Source organism: Populus trichocarpa, chromosome 11 (genome assembly GCF_000002775.5).
Source record: "Populus trichocarpa isolate Nisqually-1 chromosome 11, P.trichocarpa_v4.1, whole genome shotgun sequence".
Classification (NCBI taxonomy): domain Eukaryota; kingdom Viridiplantae; phylum Streptophyta; class Magnoliopsida; order Malpighiales; family Salicaceae; genus Populus; species Populus trichocarpa.
Window position 1 is genome coordinate 9,233,869 of NC_037295.2, and position 26,198 is coordinate 9,260,066.

General features: G+C 32.0%; 1 protein-coding gene across 1 annotated transcript; it reads right to left on the minus strand.

Annotated features, from left to right (window-relative positions):
• Window positions 1-1,602: 1,602 nt before the first annotated feature.
• LOC7497047 (protein TIFY 5A) lies at window positions 1,603-2,655 on the minus strand. The gene is made up of 2 exons (XM_002316676.4): window positions 2,467-2,655; window positions 1,603-2,305 (listed from the first exon to the last, which is right to left on the minus strand). The coding sequence occupies exons 1-2, from the start codon at window positions 2,544-2,546 to the stop codon at window positions 1,936-1,938; spliced, it is 450 nt and encodes a 149-aa protein (XP_002316712.1). The 5' UTR covers window positions 2,547-2,655; the 3' UTR covers window positions 1,603-1,935.
• Between the last annotated feature and the right edge of the window lie 23,543 nt (window positions 2,656-26,198).

A 26,198-nucleotide genomic window follows, 5' to 3' on the forward strand; every position in this document is an offset into this window, starting at 1 on the left:
TCAAGAAGGCTTTTTGATAAGACCTAGAGTTATTATTTAGGAATATACAAATTGAGCTTTTATTTATACAACACTTAGGCTTTGTATTTTATTTTACCCATACTTTTAAGTTAGTTATTTGGGTTTAATTTTCAGTCCATAGTTAATTAGAGTTTATTTTTGTTCAAGTCAAACATATAAAATACCTTATATTTTTTAGATGTAAAAAAATAGATTGAATAAAAAATGTGTGAGCACTCTTGCTTTTGGTTCTTTATTGAACTTTTAAAGACTTATCAAAGAGATCATCTTTGTGACATTCTAACCATATATTTTTGGTTTTTTATTCAAGTAATCAATAGTTCAGGGTTTTTTAATATGATTTTAGTTCCCTTAAGTAAGCATTTCAATTTTTAATTGTGGGTTCTAAGGTTTTGCCCTTGTGGTTTGCATTGACCTCCCCTTTAACCCTTTTTTATATTGAATTTCATAACCAAAGTTGATGCAAAATTACCAAGACTAATCCTCATTGTTTATTGCCTTAATCACTCGCCATGAAAAAAATTAAAACTTGACATTTTCTTTTCTACAAGACTAGACAATTTTCACTTAAAAATGAAATGTTCAGGTAGAGAAAGGTTATTATTCATATAGTCAATTCATCGGCTAGAAAAAATATTTCTTTTGGATAAAAACTTATTTTACAATAAATCCATATAATTACCCATACCTATCCTAGGCCCGATCCCAAACTCGAGCTGATTGAACGTTTGCGTATGGCTAAAGCTTAAAACCCACTTAGCATTGGTGCCCTCCACGTTCAATTTTAACTTTAAAGTTTCTCAATTATATATAAGAAAATTGTAATCTTTTGATGTGAAATTAATGAGTTTTGGGTTTGTAAGAATATACTAACGGATGATTTTTTGGGATCTATTTCTTATAGTATTTTTATTGAAGAATGATTTCTAATAGAGTCATGACCTAAAAGTAAGTGAACATAAAAATGAATCCATTAACCATGCTTTAAAAACAAATTCTAATTTCTCTAAACTATTTCTCTTTTGTTAAGCCATAAGAGCTTTGCAGCCGTTGAGAAAATATCAATATGGTGATAAATGAGTCTCTACTACATCCCTAGCTCTGCTCGGCATAATTTGAATGCTTTCCAAGCCACTCCGTAGTTCTTGGATCAAGAACTCCACCGACTCCATCTGGAGCTCCCTGGAATCCTGATACTGCTTAGGCGCTCTAATTTGGCATCGAAAATAAGGTCGGACCTAAGCTCCTCCAAGTCCCTTCATACTCTCTGATGCTCATATCTTCCCAACGATTCATTGAGTTCTTCAAGCTCTCTAATCATATGGCAAGCTCGGATCTCTCTCCCTCGCCCTTCTCTTAGCTCGATATGAAGGGAGATAATCTAAATGGTTCAAGTCATTTCGTGTCTCAATCAAAGTTAAATTTTCTTTATACATAATTTTAAGAATGCTTCTCTTATAATATTGGTGTGATGCATTAAAAGAATTAATTAATAAATTCTTTAAATATTGATTTCAAGATTTGAAATTATAAGATTAAAGAAGATAGCAGGCCTTATTAACCATCAAACTAGAACATATCTTTAAAAGATAAAAAGTATAGTGTTCCTGATCTTAAGACAGGCTCGATTAGAAGAAATAAAATGAGTGATTTGACATTGTTGTGATCTCCTCGGAACATATGTGTATAGTTTTCTGTATCGGCTCCGCACATTCCTTTAAAATTTGGCAAATGAGAAAGAATCCAATTGATGATATTACATCAGTGCTCATGCACGCTAGCTAATTCTGTAAATAATATATTCCTGATACGCGTTAATTGAGCCGTGGCTAGACAGCAATTCAACGAATTTATAATTCTATACCTCTTTATGCACCAATATAATTACGTCCCTGGCCATTAATTAATCAAGGATCATTGATCTTCTCTCGAGACAAAGTTCCTCAATCTTCCAGTCTGCGTTAACTCGTTTTTAACTTTGCAAGGGAAAGTTGCTTGGATCCGATGCTTTCGCTTCTTGAGGAACCTTTGTAGTGATCTCTTCATTGGAAGACCAACCGGACTGTAAAGCTGAGATGGTGAGATCGGTGAGGAAGCAGATGGCTCCGACCCGACTGGGCTTCGCAATCTATCCTCCATTTCTCGACTTGCAAGCATTAGGATTGCTCTAGCCTGCAGTTCTGCAACATCACAAACTAAAACCCTCCCATTGTAAAAAATAGTTAGCTGCTTCTGCTCTTGTTGTTCAAGTTCTAATTGTCGGCTCTCATTCGACGCCTCCACCCTGCAATTAACCATGAATCGATTACTACCAATAAAAAAGAAAGGGAAAAAAAAACTGCTAATAACTTGATGAGCCCAGCTACAATTAATTAGTGCAATAACCGAAACAAAAGAAACCTAAGAAAGGAAACAGCGACCTACGTAGAAGGAAAGAGAACTTACAGGGGTTGGTAACGGTGGTGGTGGTTGTCGGAATCCGCTGGAGTATGGAGGCGGAGTTCGAGATTGCAGTTTCTCTTCATGTTGAAGGGGAAAACAAACGTGTTGTTGAAGCACACAGAGAAATGCTAGCGATGTTTATTTATCACAACGGTTAAAGCTGATAAAGAGAGAATGAAGAGCAAGACTAGGAGAGGTAGTATGGGTTTATATAGTGGGAAGAAGAAAAAGAAAAGAAAAATTGTGGGGCCCAGAAAAAGGAGCTGTTCTTTTTTTTTTTTTTAAAGAATCCTCTTGACAATCTATGGATTCAAACACGCACCGCACAAAAACTAGACGCCGAAAACATACGGGCCAATTTTTCATTTTTCATTTTTCATTTTTGCACGTGGAACATGATTTGTTTTTTTTAATTTCTCAATTTGGAAACGCCGCCTTTACACGTGAAGTTTTTGCTCTCTTTTTCTCTTGCCTCATATGCATTCATGTCGACGCCCACTTATCCTTTTTCATTTGATTTGATTATTTATATAGTTAACTTGGAATCTTTTTATTTTTTTTTATTTTTACCTTTTTAATTAATTTCTAGCTTTGGTGCAATTATGTCGATGGTTCACATTGATCTTATTTTCTATTGTTCATGATGTATTATTGGTTAATGGATCAAAATGTCTTTATATAATGATGAGTTGCTTCTTCATATCTAAAATTTATTCAATTTAATCTGTGAATATATTTTAAAATTCTAGCATATTTTTATGGTGGGATTTTTAGGCCAACTCACTCAAATTAATCACATAATTCATAACGAGAAGCACATGACTTTTGAATTTAACATGACTCAAATTAATCACAAATTAAAGACAAATTGAGCCATTAATCCTTGTCTGTTTTCCCTTATAAATCAAATTAATCATGAAGATGTAGTTAATTACATTATTTGAGTTGCTTGGACAAGCTATAAGTTTTCCAAGAATTTGCGAAACTTGAGCACGAATGAATTGATCAGCTGATTTTACGTACAAAGTAATGTCATAAACAAAAATCACGGTTTCTCTCTATGTAATTTTATTCTAACTTATCAAAATATTCCATCATTTCTATCACATAAATGCATATATGTTAATAAATATTATATTACAAATAATTAACTACAAAAGAAGAATTAATTCTATAGCTCGAACTCAAAAAGATTATGATAAAATATTTCAGAAATGAATTATGATAACTGTGATCACCATACCAGTAAATAATACTGCGGCAACTTGAAAGTGCGAAGGCTTGGAGGCTTGCCCCTTCTAACCTTGGAAATTAAAAATTAAAAATTAAACAGGATAGGTTGTGTGTCCGGCAGCCCCTCTTAACCATCAAAATTGAGGGTGTTTTTCTTTCTTCTTTTTTTCAAGATTTTAATGTTGTTTGATTTATTCTAGATTTCATTGAGTGATTTTCTTTTGTATTGCTTCTTCAAAATCGAGTATTCTCTTAGTGATAATTCTAGTTTCTATATTACATTAATTCGAGCTTTTGTTTGGTGATCTTTGTTTATTTTTTTTCTACAATTGTTTTTTTTAATGTATTTTATGATATGTATACTCTTTCAATAACACGCAAACATCATTTCAACAATACCATAAGACTTCACAAATTAAACACAAAGAATGAGGTCGTCCTATAAAAAGATAGGTAACGAATAAACTAGTTCATGGATCTTGTAGGTTTGGCCTAAGACAAAACTTGAGTTTTCAATCTCTAAAATAATAATAATAAAATATTTAAATAGTTTAATGTTATCATTTTTATCTATTGGGTTTTCAAATACTATACACACAATGAAAATAATAAAACAAAATTATTCAAAAATCCCTAACACTACAAGATTTAACAGTTTTACCGACGGAATTTTTCCGTCGGTGTAAGACACATATTTCATCGGTAATTATATTACCGACGGAATCAAAGATGGAAATGATCCGTCGGTGAATCGTTCGTCGGTAATGTTTTGTCCGTCGGTAAATCCGTCGGTAATAGAATTACCGATGGATTTACTGACGGAACAGACGCGTCGGTAATAATTTTTTTATTACCAACGAAATTACCGAGGGATTTACCGACGGAATTACCGACGGAAGTTCCGTCGGTAATTATTGAAAAACATTTAAAAAAAATTCATTTTATAAAATTATAAAATAATTAAATTAACATAAATTAACATTGTATAATATATACTCAAAATGCTTGGAAAAAAGAATAAGAAAATCAATTCAAACAAATTTGCAACAAATAAATAAAATAAAAAAATAAATTCAACTAAAAAAATTCATATGAAAAAAATGAAGTTGCAATTGCTAAAAATTTAAAAATCCTATAAATAAATCTACTAAAAATTGATCTCATATGAAAAAAAAAATCTCACAACAACATTTATACAATTATTAAGAACAAAAACAATTAAAAATAAAATAAAGAACAAAAATAGTGAAAAAAATCATGAAAAAAGAAGAAAAAAGAAAAATCTTACCTTAATGTAGTTGCAAGTGAAGCTAAGGAGAGAAAAAAAATTTCATTAAGCATATTAATTAAAAAAAAAACTAAGAGGATAAAAGAAGAAAGAAGAAGAAGACATACCCAAGCATGGAGGAAAAGAGAAGGAGATGAGGAGAGAAAAGAAGAGAAAGAAATAGATAAGAAATGATGTTTTTTACATAAAGTGAAGAAGAAGAAGAAGACATACCTTAATGATGTTTTTTACATATAGTGGTGAAGAAGAAGAAGAAGAAGAAGAAGTAGAAGAACAAGAAGAAGAATAATAATAATAAGAAACGGGTCTGTCTCTTGTGAAATAAGGGCATTCAGGCTTTTTATTGGGACGCTTTACTGACGGATTTACCGACGGATAATTAAATATTAATATTTTTTAATTATTCCGTTGGTAATTCCATCGGTAATATTTAATTTAAATTTTCAATTTCGTAAATTTTTCCGTCGGTAATATTTAATTTAAATTTTCAATTTCGTAAATTTTTTTCAGAAACTGCAAAAAAATTACCGATGATTTTTCAATCCGTCGGTGATTCCGTCTGTAATATTTAAATGAAAATTTTAAATTAATTGAATTTTTTCAGAAAACCGCCAAATAACACCGACGACTTTTCAATCCGTCGGTGATTTACTCTCTGAAAAATACCGACGGAATATTCCGTCGGTGATTCCCTTTGTAATTAACATGATGAACAGTGTTCACAATTTACCAACAAATTTACCGACGGAATCACCGACGGAATAAATTCCGTCGGTAATTCCGTTGGTAATTTCGTTGGTAAAAATAACACGTCATCATTTTTTTTTGCTTTGTTTTAATTTTTTTTCCCACGGTAATTCCCTCGGTATATACCGAGGGAATATTTCCGTCGGTAAAATCCCTCAGAAATTTACCGACGGAAATATTCCCTCGGTATTTCCGTTTGTATTTATCAATTTTCTGGTAGTGTAAGATCTCGTTAGACAAATCTAGAGTTGTGTAGGAATTTATTACCTGAAGATCTAATCTTCTTTCACTTTGAATAATTCTTTAAAGGCCAAGTCATTATAAATCACAAGTCGTCCCATTGTCTGCCCTTCAACGGTAATCCATACGAATCATTGGTGAAAAATCTTCTAAATCCCTATTTAGGATAGAGGGATTGCTATGCCTAGACTACTAACTCATCTATTTTGTGATTTACGTAGATTTTTTTGTCTAACAGACAACAATTGCAAAAATAAGAGGCATAACTTACTATTTATATGGAAATCTAAAAAACCCCTATAAATTGGCAAAACATCAATTTTCTCCTTGAATAATATCTATATATTAATTCAGGATAATTTTAGAAATTAATTCAATCAAGTCCTTACTTGATTTTTCTTGGTCTAGAAATATAATCCATGTATTAATTATATTTCAGTCCGTAATTTCTAAAATATATTTTAATCAAGTCATAGGTAATTAAATCATCATAGTTTAATTCTTGACTAATGGTTCTTGATGTGTGTGACCCATTAGGTTCTTAATATGTTAGCTCAAATATAAATTATAATTCTAATTAAATAGAATTAAATAAATTAAATAATTTAATTTATTATCAATTCAACAATTTATTAATTTATATTTGAAGATCAGGTGCATCGTCTAGTAAAGTGTCATGATCCTCCAAATATTAAAAAAATAATTAGTGGTTTGACTTAATTTTTCAGTGACCAGTTTCTCAATGTAATTAATATTCTTTCATGAATATTATTCTGATTTAACATTAAAGCATGAAGTATGTCTATCATATTAAATCATGTTTGTTCTCTACATAATAGTCATTGATCGTTTGAATAAGATTTGAAACTCTTTTCAAATCTCATTCTATTATGATCAAGGATTTTTCAGTCAATACTATTTGAGAACAGATGAAATATTTTTTCAAATTCATCTAGTGTGATGAATCCTTTTTTGATTACTCAAGTACCTTCATATTGTTCATGTTATATCCAATGTCTGCCCCTTCGCTACCTCGATTAAAATAACATATAACAGGATCAAAACATAACATTCTCCATATATGATAACTTAGTGATCTTAAATCTAAGAATCACTTACACAACCATTACGTGAGCCTTTCCATATACATAGGTGATCTCTCTATATGGAATTCTCATACGGGTCGGTTTAGTTTACATGTCTTAGAACAAACACCCACATATTAGTTCTAGGTATCTCTTATACTTTAGCTTATGAAAATAATTGCTTCATTTCATAAAGAAAAGAACATAGTATGTACCAGTCTCTACGGCTCTAATAAATATCTAGTATTTAAGAGAGCATTGACCAAGAATATTTTAGAAGCAATGCTTTAATGCAAAAGAAATCCCATAATTATAACAACTTTATCATTTGCAAAACACTTTTGTCCCATTGATGTAACCATATTTGATGTAACCATATTATTCGATAGTTTTACCCACATCTACCTAATGTTTTGTCCATGTTATATATATGAAATGCCTTGATATTCTTTTTTTTTTCATGTTTTGAAGGCACTTTTAGATGAAAGATGTAAAAAGGAGTAAATTGGAGGTAATTGGCAGATTTGACGTTCAGTCGATGTTTTGTGCAGAGCGTGAGTTCTAGAGATCGAAATGAAGTGATTCCAGTGACACTAAAAAGCTAACATCCATACCTTTCTGTAAATGTAATGCAAGAAAAATAAAAAAAGAAAGATCATGGAAATCACATCCTGCAAAGTCAAATCTCGCATTCTACTAGTGTTGACCTTTGGCCATTCAAAATTTAATATCTGGAGATACAGAAGTCCAATTGATGCAAACTAAATTGTTTTGGATTCCTAACTCAATGATATATCAACGCTCCACATTTCAGCCAAAAAAGATGTCATATGAGGGAGCTATGATTTTTCAAAGATGACAACTGAATTCTGCCAGCAAACAGGTTTCATGAAGAAAAGAGTCCAAATTACATTCTGAAGCATCTAAACCGACATCCAAGTTTTTATATCAGCAATTTAGCTCCTCTAAGTCAGAGCTTGAAGATTTCATGCAAGGATATTTCTTCTTTTTAGGGAAAATAGTTATTGAAGTACTTAAATGTAAATTGTTAACTTAAGGAAGGACTATTTTGTAAAATAGAGACTAGGGTTTCTTAGCATATGAAAAGAAAGAGAAAAGGGGTTAGCAGCCAGCAAAAAAGAGGGAGAGCAGAAGGAGGCAGCAGCCAACAGAGAATAAACACAAATTCTCTCCTCTACAAACCCAAAAATCATGCTCTCTTCAATCTTTAGGAGTAGTTGTTCAATAGTTATGCAAGGCTAAACTCTTTTCTTGGTTGCAAGGACACAACAAACCTTCGGATTTCAAGAACCGTGAGATTTATTCTTCCTTTTATTTTCAGTTTATGTTATGAATGAGTATGATTGTTTTCCTATGCATATTTCCTATGATTGTTGTTGATGATTGCTAGAGCGGACTCTAAGTTATTGTTGTGAACAATTTATTCCTAAGTTTAATATCAAAACCGGAGTTGTGATATATGAACTTGTGAAGCAACTAAGCTTGATAATTATGGCGGAACTACGTTATTGAACTTAGGGAGAACATTTGAACAAAGTGACACAAGCTGCGGACAACTTGTATGTTAATCTTGATGAAATTATCTAGTTCTTAAAGCTGCCATTAAATTAAATCATTAGTGCGGACACTTTGATTGTTTGTGGGTTAGGATTAGTTATACGATGGATCCGTTAATTAATCAACATTAAGAAAAGATAAAATTTCAGAACATAAACTGCAATTTTCGTTTCAAGGATCAGTTCTAATTTCTGTTGGTGGATGTGTGCTTGCGACCAATATTTGTTTTCTTGATAAGTTTCGGTTTTAATTGATTTTGTTTGCTAGTTTAATTGCTGCCATAGTTTAGATAATCACAAACCAAATCCCCCCAATTACATAACGTACAACATAAAAATCTGACTTGAAACTTCCTCGTGGGATCAACCCCTTGCTTGCTCTATGCTATATTGTGTGTTGTGTTTGAAGCTAGGGTAATTAATTTGTGCGACCGCGACATCGCAACACCCAAGAATTTTATCTTTACTTTAAATTCATAAATCAAATATTAGATTCATTAATCTAATATTATATGAATATTAAAGATAAATTAAGCTTTTATTAATAATAAATATATATTTACATAAATATAATAATGTCACGTGTAACCAATTGATTGGCTACAAGGCATATTAAACTAACACCATTCACTTCATATACTCTAATAGAAGAAAACAATAAAACCCAATGAGAAAATTGTTAATGTATATGCCTTGTAGCTAATAGATTGGCTACATGTGACACTAATTTTGTTAATGTAAAAGCATATTATTACTAATACTTTTTTTTTTTATCTTTAATATTAATTTATTTTTGATTAATGAATCTAGTGTTTGATTAATGAATCTAATGTTTGATTAATAAGTCTATAGTAAAGATAAAGTCATTGGAACAAAAGTACTTTGCAAAGTTGTTATAATTATGAGATTCCTATTCTATTAAAGCAGTGTTCCTAAATGTTCTTAGTTGATGCTCTATTAAGACTGGACATTAAGTGAGTTCGTTGAGACTAATACATATTATGTTAATTTCCTTTATGAAAAGAAGCAATTGTTCTCATAAGACGAGATATATGAGATGCATGGAACTAATATATAGGTGCTTGTCATATAACATGTATACTGAACTGACCCACATGAGAATTCTATATGTAAAGATCACATGTGTCTATAAAAAAACTCACGTGACAATTATGTAAATGATCCTTAGACTTGAGATCACTGAGTTATCTTATATAGAAAATGCTATGCTTTGATCTTGACTACATGTTGTCCTAATGAAGGGTAACAAATTGTAAAATATTGGGTATAACATGAATAATATGAAGGTATTTGAGTGATCAAGAGAGGGTTTATTACCCTAAGTGAATTACAAAAAAATATTCCACATGTTCTCAAATAATATTGATCGTGAAATCCTTGCGTAAGGTGGAATGAGATTTGAATATAATTTAAAATCTTATTCAAATGATCAATGACTATGATTTTGAGAAAGGACATGGTTTAACAAAGGAAACACACTACATGCTATAATGTCTAAATCAAAACATTCTTGATGAAAAAATAATAATTACATCGAGAAACTAGTTACTAAAAAGTTAAGTCAAATCAAGTATGACTTTTCTAATATTGAGGACATCAAAACATGTTGTTAGACGGTGCAAGAGATCTTCATATATATATATATATATATAAGAGGCGATTTGATACTTGGGATGTGATGAAATCCTTTATAAGAACGAGATTTATGCATAGCCACTATTATTGAAAATTGTATCAAAGGTTGCAGAGTTTGAGTCAAGGTACCAAACATCTCATACCTTATAAATTACAGTGGTTGAATGGTGATGGTGAAGTGAAAGTGAATAAACAAGTTTTGATTGCTTTTTCTATTGGTAAATATTGTGATGAGGTGCTATATGATGTTGTGCTCATGCAAGGTAGTCACTTGTTGCTTGGTAGACCATGACAGTATGATAGGAGAGTTATGCATGATGGAGTGACAAATAGATATTCATTTGAGATGAATGGAAGACCTATAACTCTTGTATCTTTGAAACCTAAGCAAATATACGAGGAGCAACTAAAATTGAAAAAGGAGAAGATGGTTGAAAATGAGAGCTTGTATATTAGGGTGACCTTATTTGTTAACAAGGTTCTTCTTGGTTTTAATGATGATACTATTCTTCAATTTGATACTAATTTTTTTTTTTACTCTAGAAGATGTTTTCTATTATACAGATTCAAGGTTGAATCTTTTTAAAGAAGGGGAGGATGATATGAACCAAAGTCAAGTCCGAATTTGGCCTCAAAATATCTGCAGACCAGTTTTGCAAGATCAAACATATCTCTCAAATCGTACATCAGAATGAGCTAAATATTTACAGGGAGATACTAGACAAATGACACTATATTTTAATAATGTTTTAGGTCAAATGGAGTTTAGGAACATATTATTTTAAAGGGTTGAATTTGCTAGACAAGTCTTGTCAAATTTGCCAGACTATACCTTTGTATATTGTTTGAGACATATATGAAGCTACAAGTGGATGTTTGCTACAATTAAACTGGAAACTAGACATCACAAGCTTTCCAACCATATATGGTTGGCTCAGTAATTCATTTAGACAAGAGAGAATGATGTGTTTGAAGTCAGTATTTACAATTTGCCAAGAATATGCGAAAATTGAAGATTCAGGTTATATGAAGGAATTTTAGCATGAAGATTTTGTTTTTATTAACCTATTTTATTTATTTATTTATTTTGAATAATTATTTTTAATTTGTGTTTGTTCTAACCCATTAGATATTGTTTAGGGATTTATTTCACTACTGGACTTATGTTAGTTGATTGCTAGTTTAGGTCCATTAGCTTTCAACTCAAAATGGATCCATTAGGATTAGTTAGAGTAGACTATGTTATGTTTTGTTCTGCTACAAATTTTGGCAACAAGTTGGAGAATAAATGTGAGTTTTTCTTTTGTTTGTTTGTGGCAAAACAATCTTTCTTTGCAGGGACAAAGATCGTACACTGATTTATCGAAGATTAATTGGCTTCGTAGCATCATTCACATACTTAGAGTTTTTAAATATAAGGTCATCTCTATTTCTAAGTTTTTTTTTCAATACCTTTGGTTCTTAGGTATAAAGTTATTTTTGGGTTAAGGTTCTATCAAACTTGATTTTTGACTTTCTGGAATGTTATCTACTTCATTGGGGGTTGCTTGACCACGTGATCAAGAGGTTCGAATAAAAAATAATTTTAACGTATAAAAAGAAACAAAATATATTAAAATAAACTATTAAGTGATATTGAAAGAAACTAGTAAGTTATGTTGTGGCTTGGGTAATCTTAGAGTTTTTTCACACATAGATTAAAAAAAAGAGACCACTCTATAATTTTTGGTTAGTCGACTAATGAAGTAACAAAAAAGTACTATGTTTGAATTTAACCTAGAGCAATAACCTAGGTCGACAAGGCTAATAGATTGGAAATCATGCCCAAATCCATCCAAAGACATTAGGCCCATCCTATGATGAGGAGTGGAAATTGGTAAGTAAAAGACTTATAATAAATGTTAATCAATTTTATTCAATAAATGGATTATATTGAATTTTATAAATTTAAATCAAGTTTTTCAGTTGTCATTCTAGATTTGAATCCTAATAGGTTAGGATCGAGTTTGAAGATAAATCAGATTTATCATTCATTTTTTTAAATATTGATTGTATAAAAAATCATTAATATAGATTAAGCTTTAGCCACAACATGAATAAATAAATACTACAATTTAAAAAAATATATCAAAATGCCACACAATAATAATCCTAATTAAGATTTATCTTACATGTAAAAAGTTAATTTAAATCAAGTAAGAAGTTTAACTTAAAACAAGTTAATTAAGCTAGGGAAAATAATAAAAGTTTGCAAGAAAAAGGTTGTCTACTCTAAGCATGGAAGAGAAATGGTTTTCTAGTATACGCGTTGATTGGCATGAAAGAAATTCATAGTGTTTTATAGAGGATAAGTTTAAAACAAAAACTTTTAATTGGATTAAGCCTTATAAATTAGAAATAGAAATATATTAATGACAATAACTCATTAATTTAATTTTCTTCTTATGTTTATGAGGTTTTAAACCAAATTAATTTGAGACTTGAAAAATATAAAAAGAAACCTACCTACTATTTAGTTTTGAAGAAATAGTCATCAATGTAATGCTAAAATGATATTAATTTTATTTATTATGAGTTTTTTTTTTTATATTCTCTTAGTAATTTTTAATTTTTTTAAATTTAACTATTGTTTTCTAAAAAACATATAAGGTATAAACATATAATTATGTTAATTCTTCAAATTTTTGGATAATCATTGTTGAATTGTTATAATTATTTGGTACAATGGAAAGAAAAAAAGAGTAAACTAGCCTCCCCTACAATAGCTAGTACCAATAGAATCAACAAAAAGGAGATGAGAAATCCTTAAAGCAGGACAATCAACAAGAGTTAGCTTCTCTTAGTGTGTGATGAAGAGTGACCTTCCACTCCCTAGCTAAAAGTTATTTAATATTCATAATAACTGCTACATGATGATGGTGCTGAGTATTATCATTATGAACAAGATGTAAAGCTTCCAAAGAGTTTGGGTTACAAGTTACAAAGAAGTTTTCATAATCCTCGATCCCAAGCAAATAACAAACCATGTTTTAGGGCCAAAAAACCTGGAAGCAAGTTAGAGCCATAACCTTCAAAACCCGTGAAGCTCACCACCCAATTACAATCACTATTCCTGATAAGACCCCCAAGCCAATTTGACTTGGGCTACCAAGAGAGATTTCATCTATATCTAATTTCAAAGCATCCATGTCTAGACGTTGCCATGTTATTAGAGGAGTTTTCTTACATATGCTATCTTTACTCTCCCATTTAGATTGAAAATATATTTACCAAGTTGATGGTGGCATAACAGAAATTTTGTTGAAAATGTTGAATTGCCACAAGGTAATTTCTTGCACGTTCTCGTTGAAAGTTTTGATGTTCTCTTGTGAAAATTCTTAGAAATTTCATTTTAGTTTACTGAAACAAAACATGACCTAGACATGGCAAGAAAACTTTATTGGATTTTTTTTTCTTTGTGATGTATGCATCATAACTTATACACTACTAAATGAATATGATGTAAGTTTTAGGTAGCAAGGATAATAGTTTTTCACATAAAATATATACTTATTATCTATTAAAATTATATTAATTCTTGATTATTTAAAAATATAAAATAGATAGATATGTATAAAGAAATCAAACAAAAGTACGATAGTAAAATGAATTCGTTGATGGACAAGATACTAAGGATTTCAATTTACCTAACCAAGCCAAATCAATTCCTAAAAATATGTTAATAAGTATTTATCTTCTAAATTGACAGTGAAATATTTTAATTTATCCAAGATCTCTCTCGAGTAGAAATAAAATTATATGTACACAATAACTCATGATATTTCTATACGAGTTTAAAAACATATAAGCACATTAAATTATATAATATTTTAAGAAGACAACCGCACAAATCATGTTATACATCTTAGTCTTTCTTTCAATTCATGGCATGCGTCATAAGAAGTAAGTAGCATGCATAATCTCTCAATTTCAACATGTATAACAATTCATTTGAATGATGATCATTGAATTAAAAGCATTGGATACAATGATGCACACTCAACAAAAATTATTAATACTTTAATAACATAAATAAAAAATTATAGAATTTCATGGAGAGGTTACATCAGAGTCTTAGTGATATGAACCAAGTCAGGTCCGAATTTGACCTTAAAATATCTGATGACCAGTTTTGCGAGATTAGACATATCTCTCAACCATACACCGGAAAAAATTAAAATTTTACAAGGAGATACTAGACATAGAACTATATGTTGGTAAATATTCAGGTCAAATATAGTTTGGGAACATATTATTTTAGAGGGTCGAAGTTACTAGACAAGTTTTGTCAAATCTGCTAGACTTTTGTATACTATTTGATACATATCTGGAGCTACAAATGAAATCTTTCTGCAATTCAAGTTGGTTTGGAAACTAGATATCTCAAGCTTGAAGTCAAGGCTGAAAATCTACAAGAGAGAATGGTGTGTTTCAAGTCAAGACTACAAATCTACTAAGAATATGCGAAAATTGGAGATTTAAGATATATGGAGGAATTTTGACATGAAGACTTTGTTTATATTATCCTATTGTATTTATTTATTTAATGTTGAATACTTATTTTTTATTTTGGTTTGTTCTATCCCATTAGACATTATTTAAGGGTTTATTTCATTATTGAACTTATGTTAGTTGATTAGTAGTTTAGGCTCATTAGCTTGCAACCTAAAAGAGGTCCATTAGGGTTAGTTAGAAGAGAGTAAATTATGTTTTTTTAGCTGCAAATTTCAGCAGCAAGTTGGAGAATAAACGTGAGTTTTTATTTTATTTGTTTGTGGCAAAACAACCTTTCTTTGCAGGGACAAAGATGGTACACTGACTTATCAAATATTAACTGGCTTCATGACATCATTCACATACTTAGGGTTCTTAGATATAAGGTTATCTCTGGGTCTAAGTCTGTTTCCAATACCTTTGGTTCTTTGATACAAGGTTACCTTTATGTCGAAGTTCTATCAAACCTGATTTTTGACTTTTCGGGTTGTTATCTACTTCGTTAGGGGTTGTTTGACCATATGATCAAGAGATTCACATCACTTAGAATTAGTATATAGCTCATAATTAAAGTATTACAAACCAAAATCTCTTTAAAATTCATGGTGAAAGATAAAAAAAGAATAAGAAAGGAACTTTGTTTAGGTTGAATTTCTCAATAATTTACAAAGTTTGATTCAATCTCCTTCTTTTTATTAGAGATTTCTTTAAAATCATGGTTAATGGGTATATTTGAGATAAAATTAAAAATAAAATCTATTTATTTTTAGAGTTAAAAGATTATTGGAATTTATCCTTCAAGAAAAGTTCTTTAACATAGAACATTAACATGGTTAAAACAAATTATGGTTGAATGAGAAATTGAACTCAAATAATCCTTGATCAACATATTTTTGTGAAACTCACAAACTCTATCCCACATAGAAAAAAACATGTTTTTCATCTTATTTGTATAGTGGGAAGATGAAGAGTTAAAATTAGGTCTAAAAGGCCATTAGCTTTTAGAGAAGAGATGACCAAGTAAAATGGACTTTAGTCTTAGGCCATATGCATGCGTGCAACTTGGCTTGTGCTCAAGCCTTGGATCGAGCCTAGGCTTAGGCTTGAGTTTTGGTTTATTGCAAAATAGTTTTTTAAACTAAAACAGAATTGTGTTTATACAACCAACCTATTTTGGACTTGAGTTTGGGTTTATAATTTTTTGGCATATAAAGATTTGTTTTTACCAGTCCATTAGTTTGTCTAGCCTATAAATAAAGAGTTTGAACAACTTTTTCAAACCAGACATTTTTTATTCAAACAAAAAATGTCATATTTAAAGCCAAGACTATTAGGTCTAATTCTTATTTATTGAAGGTAATTAAGGTTGATGATAGCAGGAATTAATTCTCATAATACCAGAATTAATTTTTTTTTATATCAATAATAGTCCTAAAATCCTCTATAAAATGAGGTTGAAAAAAAGTGTTTCTACACAGTTTTTTTTATAGATATTTTAAACTCTTCTTCAACTCTGTTTTTTCTCCCAGTTTTTCTCTTCTATTTTCTCCTCCATTTCTTCTATTCTAGAGCTTAAATTTAGTCCTTATAGAGAGATATTTGAGTCAAATCTTCTTGAGTTCATGAATCTTGTTTAGAAGTGCATTTAAACAAGTTGTTGTTGTAATATTAAGAAGCTTATTGAAATGAGTTATTTTGCATTAAAAAAAGAGCAATAAAGTCATAAAAATAAAGGATTGATCATTGATAACGACAAATTCTCATCGTGACTCCATAATAAATACTTCAACAAGTAAGTACCCTATTTTTTTTTTAATTGAGGTTTAATATATTATATGCTTGGCATACTAGAATCTTTATATGACATTTAGTTGTGATTATAAGTTTTCCTTGATATATAAAAGAACATGCTTATAAACTAAACTTATATAAATCTTAGTCTATACTTGAATAACTAGTTTGATTAGTATGCACTTGTAATATATAAACTGAACAATCAATTCTCACTAGTCTAATTTTGAGATAATATTTCCTTCTCTTGCACCTAATATTGTTAATGCTTAAAAAAACCAAAACCTTTGTTATTAGCTCTAATCATGTTTTCTTCTCTAGTCTTCTTTTTTTTCCTCCTTTGGTCCAAAACCTCTTCTAATTTGTTTTCTTGATTTTCTTTCCAAAATTGACAAATTCTAACTCTTGACTTCTAACCCTATTTTTCCCATCAGATCGATATATTTTGAAAAAATAAAAACATAAGAATTGTAGATCCCTTTCTTATATTTCTCTTTAACCAAGATCAACTAATTTAGATATATTTGAAGAAATTTATACTTGATTTATCAATATATGTTTATGAAATTTCTATAAGGAAATTTCCTATTTTACACTAGTGGGTTGATCCATATCATCCCTTCTCCTCAATGGGATTCAACTTTAAATCATCATCTACATCAAACATAGAGAGATTAGAAACGTTGAAAGTAGAACTAACACCATACTTACCTAGTAGATCAACTTTGTAGGTATTGTCATTGTCATTGATTATTTCAAGGATTTGGAATTGACCATCTCCTTGAGGCTGCAATTTTGATTTCTTATGGGCAAGAAACCTCTCCTTTCGTATATGCACCTAAACCCAATCACCTGGTTGGAAAACAACTTGTTTATGCCCTTTATTTGCCTTGGATGCATATTGGTCATTCTTCTTCTTTATATGCTGTCATACACTCTTATGAAGTACCTTTACCATATGTGCTTTTTTATTTCCATTAAGACTAACCCTTTCATCAATAGGTAAAAGAATAAAATCTAATGGAGTTAATGGGTTAAAGCCATAAATAATCTCAAATACTAAAAAAATCAGTAGTTGAATGCATACTATAATTATAAGCAAACTCAATGAATGACAAACAATCTTCCAAATTCTTAAGATTCTTTTGAATGATAATATGTAAAAGTATAGTTAAAGTCATATTTACTACTTTCTTTCACCCATCTATTTGTGGATTAACAACCACAAAGATCGAGTGATGCGAATCCTAGCGGAATTTAATGGTATTCGCGACCCCAAGATCAATCTAACCCAAGTTTGTTGAGATTTGAATGAGCTTATCACAATGGAAGACTTGCTCCAAGGCAACAAGACTATAAACCAACTCGATCACAACGCCTACACCTGGAGACGAGCAAAAGAAGTATAAATTCACAACAAAGAATGGTCAATTCTTTGAAGAGTTGAAAGTTCAATCAAGAACCAAGATTGAGCAACCAAAAGTCGGCTACAATGCTGAAAATATTATCAAAATTCTGCCCTAAAATTATTCCTAAAGAGTATTTATACTCCAAGCCTAAACCCTAGTTTCTCTAATGGGTCTCACATAAACCCAATTTAAATAATAATCAACCCAAGCTAAAACTAGCCCAAACTAATTAAAATAAAAAAAATAAACAAGTCTAAAACCCAAACAAATTGTCTCCTCTCAAAATAATTAAAGTTTGATAGCCCAACTAATTAAATAAGACAAGTTCGTTGTTTCCGCATTCTGTCTGGCAGCAGCAAGGCCCAACTTAAAATGGATGGTTCTCTCTCGTCTTAATGAATTATAAGACATTCCATATACCGTTGGAAAGGTATGGAAGTCTAGTTTCCAGCCCAACTAGAATCACATCAAAATTCGATATGTAACTTCAGTTATGACTAAAAGAGTAATGAAAGGTCAAACTGTCCGAATCTAGTCTTCTTCTCCCAATCCTTGTGTAATGGTTTTGGTTCCACCAACAAGCCCCTCTTGAACATGAATCAGATTAATCAAGGCTTGTTCTTTATTATTACAAATCCTTTTGAAGTCCACCTTAGCCCATGTATCTTGAAGAAGTCCATTGAAAGCTTCTTTGAACTTTTTAGCCCTAAGCCTAGTAACTGGACCAACTGGAACCTCCAATGGATCCTTTGATGGTTGGATCGCATCATCCCCTCGCTCCTCAAAAGGATTCGACCTCGAATCATCACCTACATCAAACTAAGAAAGATCAGAAACATTGAATGTAGCACTAACACCATACTCACCTGGTAGATCCACTTTGTAGGCATTATCATTAATCCTTTCTATGATCTGATAAGGACCATCTCCTCGAGGCATCAACTTTGATCTTCTTTGTTCAGGAAACCTTTCCTTCCTCATATGCACCCAAACCTAATCACCTGGTTCAAATCTCACTAATTTTCATCCCCTATTGGCTTTGTTTGCATATTGTTCATTCTTCTTTTCTATTTGTTGCCGAATTTTTGCATAAAGATCTTTCACCACCTGTGCTTTTTGATTACCATTAAGACTAACCCTTTCATCAACATGCAAATGAATCAAATCTAATGGTGTCAAAGGGTTAAAACCATAAACAATCTCAAATGGGGAATAATCAGTAGTAGAATGCACACTACGATTATATGCAAATTCAATGAATGGCAAACAATCTTCCCAATTTTTAAGATTCTTTTGAATGATAGCCCTTAACAATTGAATCAAAGTCCGGTTAACAACTTCAGTTTGGCCATCTGTTTGTGGATGACAAGTAGTAGAATATAAAAGTTTAGTTCCTAACTTACCCCACAAAACCTTCCAAAAGTAACTCAAAAACTTAACGTCTCGATCGGATACAATGCTCCTAGGAAGACCATGTAGCCGAATGACCTCTCTAAAGAATAGGTCAGCTATATTTATTGCATCATCAGTTTTATGGCAAGCAATGAAATGTGCCATCTTAGAAAATCTATCCACAACAACAAATATAGAATCTCTCTCTTTCCTAGACCTAGGTAGACCCAAAATGAAATCTATAGAAATATCAACCCAAGGTTCCTTAGAAATAGGCAAAGGTGTGTATAGTCCATGAGGCATTACCCTAGACTTAGCTTGTCTACATGTTCTGCACCTATCACACATTTTTTGCACATCTCTTTTCATATTAGGTCAATAAAAGTGCTCATGCAGAACCTTCAAAGTTTTAGTAATTCCAAAATGCCCCATTAAACCTCTCCCATGTGCTTCCCTCACAAGTAATTCACATAAAGAACAATTAGGCATACATAACTTATTTTTCTTAAACAAAAATCCATCATGCCTAAAATATTTATCCATGGCCAAAACCTTCCATGTGTCATATATAGCACCAAAATCATGATCATCAAGATACAATTCCTTAATATACTCAAATTCTAGCAATTTAGTATTAAGAGTATTAAGAAGAACATACCTTCGCGACAAGGCATCGGCGACCACATTTTCCTGACCTTGCTTGTATTTAATCACATATGAAAAAGTTTCAATAAATTCAACCCACTTAGCATGTCTCCTACTTAACTTACCTTGACCCTTCAAATGTTTCAACGATTGGTGATCAGTATGTATGACAAATTCTCGGGGCCACATATAATGTTGTCAAGTCTCCAAAGCCCGCACGACTGCATACAACTTTTTATCATAAGTGGGATAGTTAAGAGTTGCACCATTGAGTTTCTCACTAAAATAAGTGATGGGTCATTTTTCTTGCATTAAAATGGCTCCAACACCTATTCCTGAAGCATCACATTCAATCTCAAAAGCTTTATTAAAATCAGGTAAAGATAGTAAAGGTGTCGAAATCAACTTTGATTTTAACAAGCTAAAAGCATTTTCTTGTTCTTCTCCCCACTTGAAACCCACGGCTTTCTTAACAATTTCAATCAATGGAGAGGCTATTGTACTAAAGTCTTTAACAAATCTCCTATAAAAACTAGCCAAACCATGAAACTCCTAACGTCTGTTATGGATTTTGGTGTAGGCCATTCTTGAATAGCCTTAACCTTAGCCTCATCCATTTCTATACCTTTTGCACTAACCACATATCCAAGAAAACAATCCTATCCATGCAAAAGTCACACCTTTTCAACTTAGCATATAAGGGCTCTTTTCTAAGCACATCAAGAACTTGTCTCAAAACTTATATGCTCATCAATCTCCTTACTATAAATCAAGATATCATCAAAGTAAACGACTACAAACTTACCAATAAAAGCACGCAACACATGATTCATCAATCTCATAAAAGTACTAGGTGCATTAGTAAGTCCAAAAGACATAACCAACCACTCATACAAACCATATTTAGTTTTAAAAGCAGTTTTCCATTCATCCCCTTCTTTCATCCTAATTTGATGATAACCACTTTTCAAATCAATTTTTGAAAACAATTTAGAACCATGTAATTCATCCAACATATCATCTAATCTAGGAATGGGATGTCGATACTTTACAGTGATGTTATTGATAGCTCGACAATCCACACACATTCGCCAAGTTTTGTCTTTTTTTGGAACAAGAAGCACGAGAACTGCACAAGGACTCATACTCTCTCGAATGTATCCTTTCGACATCAACTCCCCCACTTGCCTTTGAAGCTCCTTAGTCTTTTCAGGATTGCTCCTATAAGCCGGCCTATTTGGTATAGATGCTCCTGGAACAAAGTCAATTTGATGCTCAATACCTCTAATTGGCGGCAAACCACTAGGAATGTCATTCGGAAAGACATCCTCAAATTCCTGCAAAAGAACTTTAACAGCACTAGGAACACAAGAATCTAAATCATTTGAGTTAAAGAATGCCTCCTTATACACAAGTAAAATCATAGTTAAGTCAGAAAGATAGGCATGTTTAAGATCATTAGATTTTGCAAAAAAATTAAGGTGTTTCCCCACTTTTTCTACACACTCTTCTTTTCTCACCCTTTCTTTCTTCTCTCCATTCATTTTCTCTCCACTCTCAGCCTTCTTTTCATCCTTTTGTTTTTGGCCATGACCCTCCCCTAATGTCCTAAGGGCCGAAACTTTGTTCCCTTTTGTTTTCAACTCATGGCTCACTTTCTTTTCTCTCTTCCTCACATCCTCACCATGTTGTTCAGCTTGTTTTTCCATTTTTGCCAAATCTTTTTGTTCCTCCACTTTGGCCGAAACATGTTGCTCTTCCTCATAACCCTTCCTCAATTGAATTTGATCTTCATACACTTGCTTTGGTGAGAGTGGGGCAAATGTATAAATCCTTCCATCCTTTTCTAATGAATACCTGTTCTTAAACCCATCGTGCTTGGCTTTTCTATCAAATTGCCAAGGCCTCCCTAGTAATAGATGAGTAGCATGCATAGGCACAACATCACATAACATTTCATCCTTATATTTGCCTACTGAAAAAGAAATCATCACCTGTCTATTCACCCTAACAACACCACATTCATTCAACCATTGAAGTTGATAAGGCCTTTTATGCTTTATGGTATTCAATCCCAACTTTCTAACCAAAGTAACACTAGCAACATTAGTACAACTACCACTATCAATGATCATACTACATACCTTATCATTGATTAGGCATCTAGTATGGAAGATGTTCTCCCTTTGTTGCTCTACATCATCCTCCTTAGTCTGAACACTAAGTGACCTTCTAATCACCAAAACTTTATCACCAACAGCAAACTCTAAATCACTAGCATCCTCAAGTGGGGGCATGTCATCACAATCAAACTCCTCACTAGTGGACACAATCTCTCCATCATCCCTTAGAATCATAACTCGATGATTTGCACATTCTGATGCATAGTGTCCCAATCCTTGACACTTGAAACACTTTATATCACGATTACGCTTTGGTTGAACTTCTCCCTTAAGTTTTTGATCATTGGTCGAAACCTGCTTCTTCATGGAGTTAGGTTCGACAACTTTAGAAGTCACCAAAGGCTTCGATGATGCACTACCCTCTCTCCTATAATTCATCTTCCAACCCGAAGAAGACCCCGTATAAGCTCCAGATCGTGTATTACCCTTCCTTTTCAACTGTCCTTCAACCTTAATGGCTAAGTGTACTAACTCCTTCAAATCAACATATGATTGCAACTCCACAACATTAGCTATGTCTCTATTCAAGCCATTCAAAAACCTAGACATCGTAACTTCCTCATCTTCATTAACATTAGCTCTAATCATAGCCACCTCTAATTCTTTCTGATACTCCTCCATACTCTTATTATGCTGTGTAATCATTTGTAAACGATTAAACAACTCCCGATAATAATGTTTAGGAACATACCTCTTCTTCATTATTGTCTTCAACTCCTCCCATGTGCTAGCTGGTCTCTATTCCTTCTTCTTTCTACCACCAATCTCTCCCATCAAACCATGGCATAGTCAGTAAACTCTACTACAACTAACTTAACCTTCTTTTCTTCAGAGTACCTATGGATGCCAAAAATCATCTCCACCTTTTTTTCCCAATCTAAATAAGCTTCCGGATCAGTTTTTCCCTTAAAGGCTGGGATTTTTAACTTAATACTACCCAAATTTCGATCTATATCTCCCAAATCATCAAAATCCCCTCTATGCTCAAAATCCCTATGTGGTCGAATATGTCCCCTCCTTGACCAATTCTCATACCTCTCTCCCCTATGTGTACGGAACCCACCACCATGGTTAAGATCATCCTCGACTTCATCTGCAGAGTTTCCAGCAACACTCTCCTCTTTCCTAGCTTCTCTACCCCTTTTACTATGCCCTCCATCAGACTTAATCTTTAATTTTTCAATCCTAGTCATTAGCTCACCAAACATAAATTCCATCTGTTGTTGTATTCTCGAAAGCCCATCTTCTTGGATTTCACCGTTCTTCTGTGGCACACTATTAGAAGATATTTTTTTTAAACCTGCATGAAAATCGTTAGCAATAAAAATAACACCTCACACACTCATGTTTCACACAAATTTATAGGCTTTTCACTCGAATATGCTCCCTATGCCTTTTTCCACTCAAATTGCCTTTCTTTAGTTCTTGAAATCACTTAGCAATAATTCAGAAAAAAAAAACAACCAACTATGCAGTGAATTTATAAATTTGATATAGACTCTAGAAGCAAGAAATTACAAAACTAACAAAATGAAACTCAATGACAAATTCACGAATAGCAATGCAAATTTGTACGTAAGATCCCTATTTTCTTTTATTTTTTTTATATATAGGTGGCCAAATCTATCAAGAATCAAACAAGAAACAATAAAGACTCAAATTGAAGGATATAACCTGTGATTAGATCATGCTCTGATACCAACTGATGCGAACCCTAGCGGAATTTAATGGTATTCGCGACCCCAAGATCAATCTAACCCAAGTTTGTTGAGATTTGAATGAGCTTATCACAATGGAAGACTTGCTCCAAGGCAACAAGACTATAAACCAACTCGATCACAACGCCTACACCTGGAGACGAGCAAAAGAAGTATAAATTCACAACAAAGAATGGTCAATTCTTTGAAGAGTTGAAAGTTCAGAACCAAGATTGAGCAACCAAAAGTCGGCTACAATGCTGAAAATATTATCAAAATTCTGCCCTAAAATTATTCCTAAAGAGTATTTATATTCCAAGCCTAAACCCTAGTTTCTCTAATGGGTCTCACATAAACCCAATTTAAATAATAATCAACCCAAGCTAAAACTAGCCCAAACTAATTAAAATAAACAAAATAAACAAGTCTAAAACCCAAACAAATTGTCTCCTCTTAAAATAATTAAAGTTTGATAGCCCAACTAATTAAATAAGACAAGTTCGTTGTTTCCGCATTCTATCTGGCAGCAGCAAGGCCTAAATTAAAATGGATGGTTCTCTCTCATCTTAATGAATTAGAAGACGTGTTATATACCGTTGGAAAGGTATGGAAGTCTAGTTTCCAGCCCAACTAGAATCATATCAAAATTCGATCTGTAACTTCAGTTATGACTAAAAGAGTAATGAAAGGTCAAACTGTCCGAATCTAGTCTTCTTCTCCCAATCCTTGTGTAATGGTTTTGGTTCCACCAACAAGCCCCTCTTGAACATGAATCAGATTAATCAAGGCTTGCTTTTTATTATTACAAATCCTCTTGAAGTCCACCTTAGCCCATGTATCTTGAAGAAGTCCATTGAAAGCTTCTTTGAACTTTTTAGCCCTAAGCCTAGTAACTGGACCAACTAGAACCTCCAATGGATCCTTTGATGGTTGGATCGCATCATCGAGTCTCTACCCCTTGTCAACCTAGGTAAGCCTAAAAAAAAGTCCATATAAATGTCTACCAAGGGTTCATTAGGTATAGACAAAAGAGTATACAAATCATACGACAAGACTTTAGACTTAACTTTTCTACATGAAATGCATTTATCATAGATTCTTTGCACATCTTTTTTTAGGTCAATAAAAGTGTTCATGCAATACATTTAAAGTCTTAACAACACCAAAATGACCCATTAAAATGCTCATATGAGCTTCACAAACAAACAATTCATGCATATAACTATTAGGTATATAAAGTTTATTTTGTTTAAATAAGTATTTCTCAATCCTATAGAACTTTCCAAAAACTAAATTTTCACATGCATGAAATACATTCGCAAAATCACCATCATTCATATACAATTCTTTCACATATTTAAATTCTAACAACTTAGTATTCAAAGTAAATAGAAGAACATATCTTCGTGATAACACATTAGCCACTATATTCTTCTTACATTGCTTATATTTGATCACATATGAGAATGTTTCAATGAGTTCCACCCACTTGGCATGTTACTGATCCATATTACCTTGTCCTTTTAAATGCTTTAACAATTCATGATCCAAATGAATCACAAATTCTTTTGGACACAAGTAATGTTGTCACGTCTCCAAAGTTCTCACCAAAGTGTAAAGCTCCTTATCATAAGAAGGAGTTCAAGGCTGTATTATTGAGCTTTTTACTAAAATAGGCAATAAGTCATTTCTCCTGCATTAAAACATAATTTTCTATTCATCATATTTTTTCATCCTAATTTGATGATATCCACTTTTCAAATCAATTTTTAAAAATACACAAGATCTATGCAATTCATCTAACATGGCATCAAACTTAGGGATAAGGTGTTTATATTTTACCATTATGTTTCTGATAGCATGACAATCAACACATATCCTCTAAGTTCCATCATTTTTAGGTTCAAGTAAGACTAGAACAACATATAAACTCAGTTATCTTGTATGTACCCCTTTGACATCAACTCCCTTTCTTACCTTTTAAGTTCTTTTGTCTCCTCGGGATTACTTTGGTAGGTTGGTCGATTAAGAATCACAGCTTCAGGTATGATAAATTTGATGTTCGGTTCCCTTTATCGATGGTAAACCACATGGAAAATCTTTGGAAAGCACATCATCAAATTCATGTAATAAATAAACAACCACACTAGGAATACAAGAATCAAATTCCTTAGTGTTAAACACAAGTACGATCATCGGCTTGTTAGAATAAAAAAAGCACTTTTAACCTCACCCTCTATTGCATAAAAAATTGGTTAT

What these genes read in the sequence shown, in the direction of transcription:
- LOC7497047 (XM_002316676.4), bottom strand. Translation starts at nt 2,546, where the DNA reads ATGAAGAGAAACTGCAATCTCGAACTCCGCCTCCATACTCCAGCGGAT. An exon ending in CACCACCGTTACCAACCCCT is followed by an intron (nt 2,306 to 2,466) that starts GTAAGTTCTCTT and finishes GGTTAATTGCAG; the next exon opens with GGTGGAGGCGTCGAATGAGA.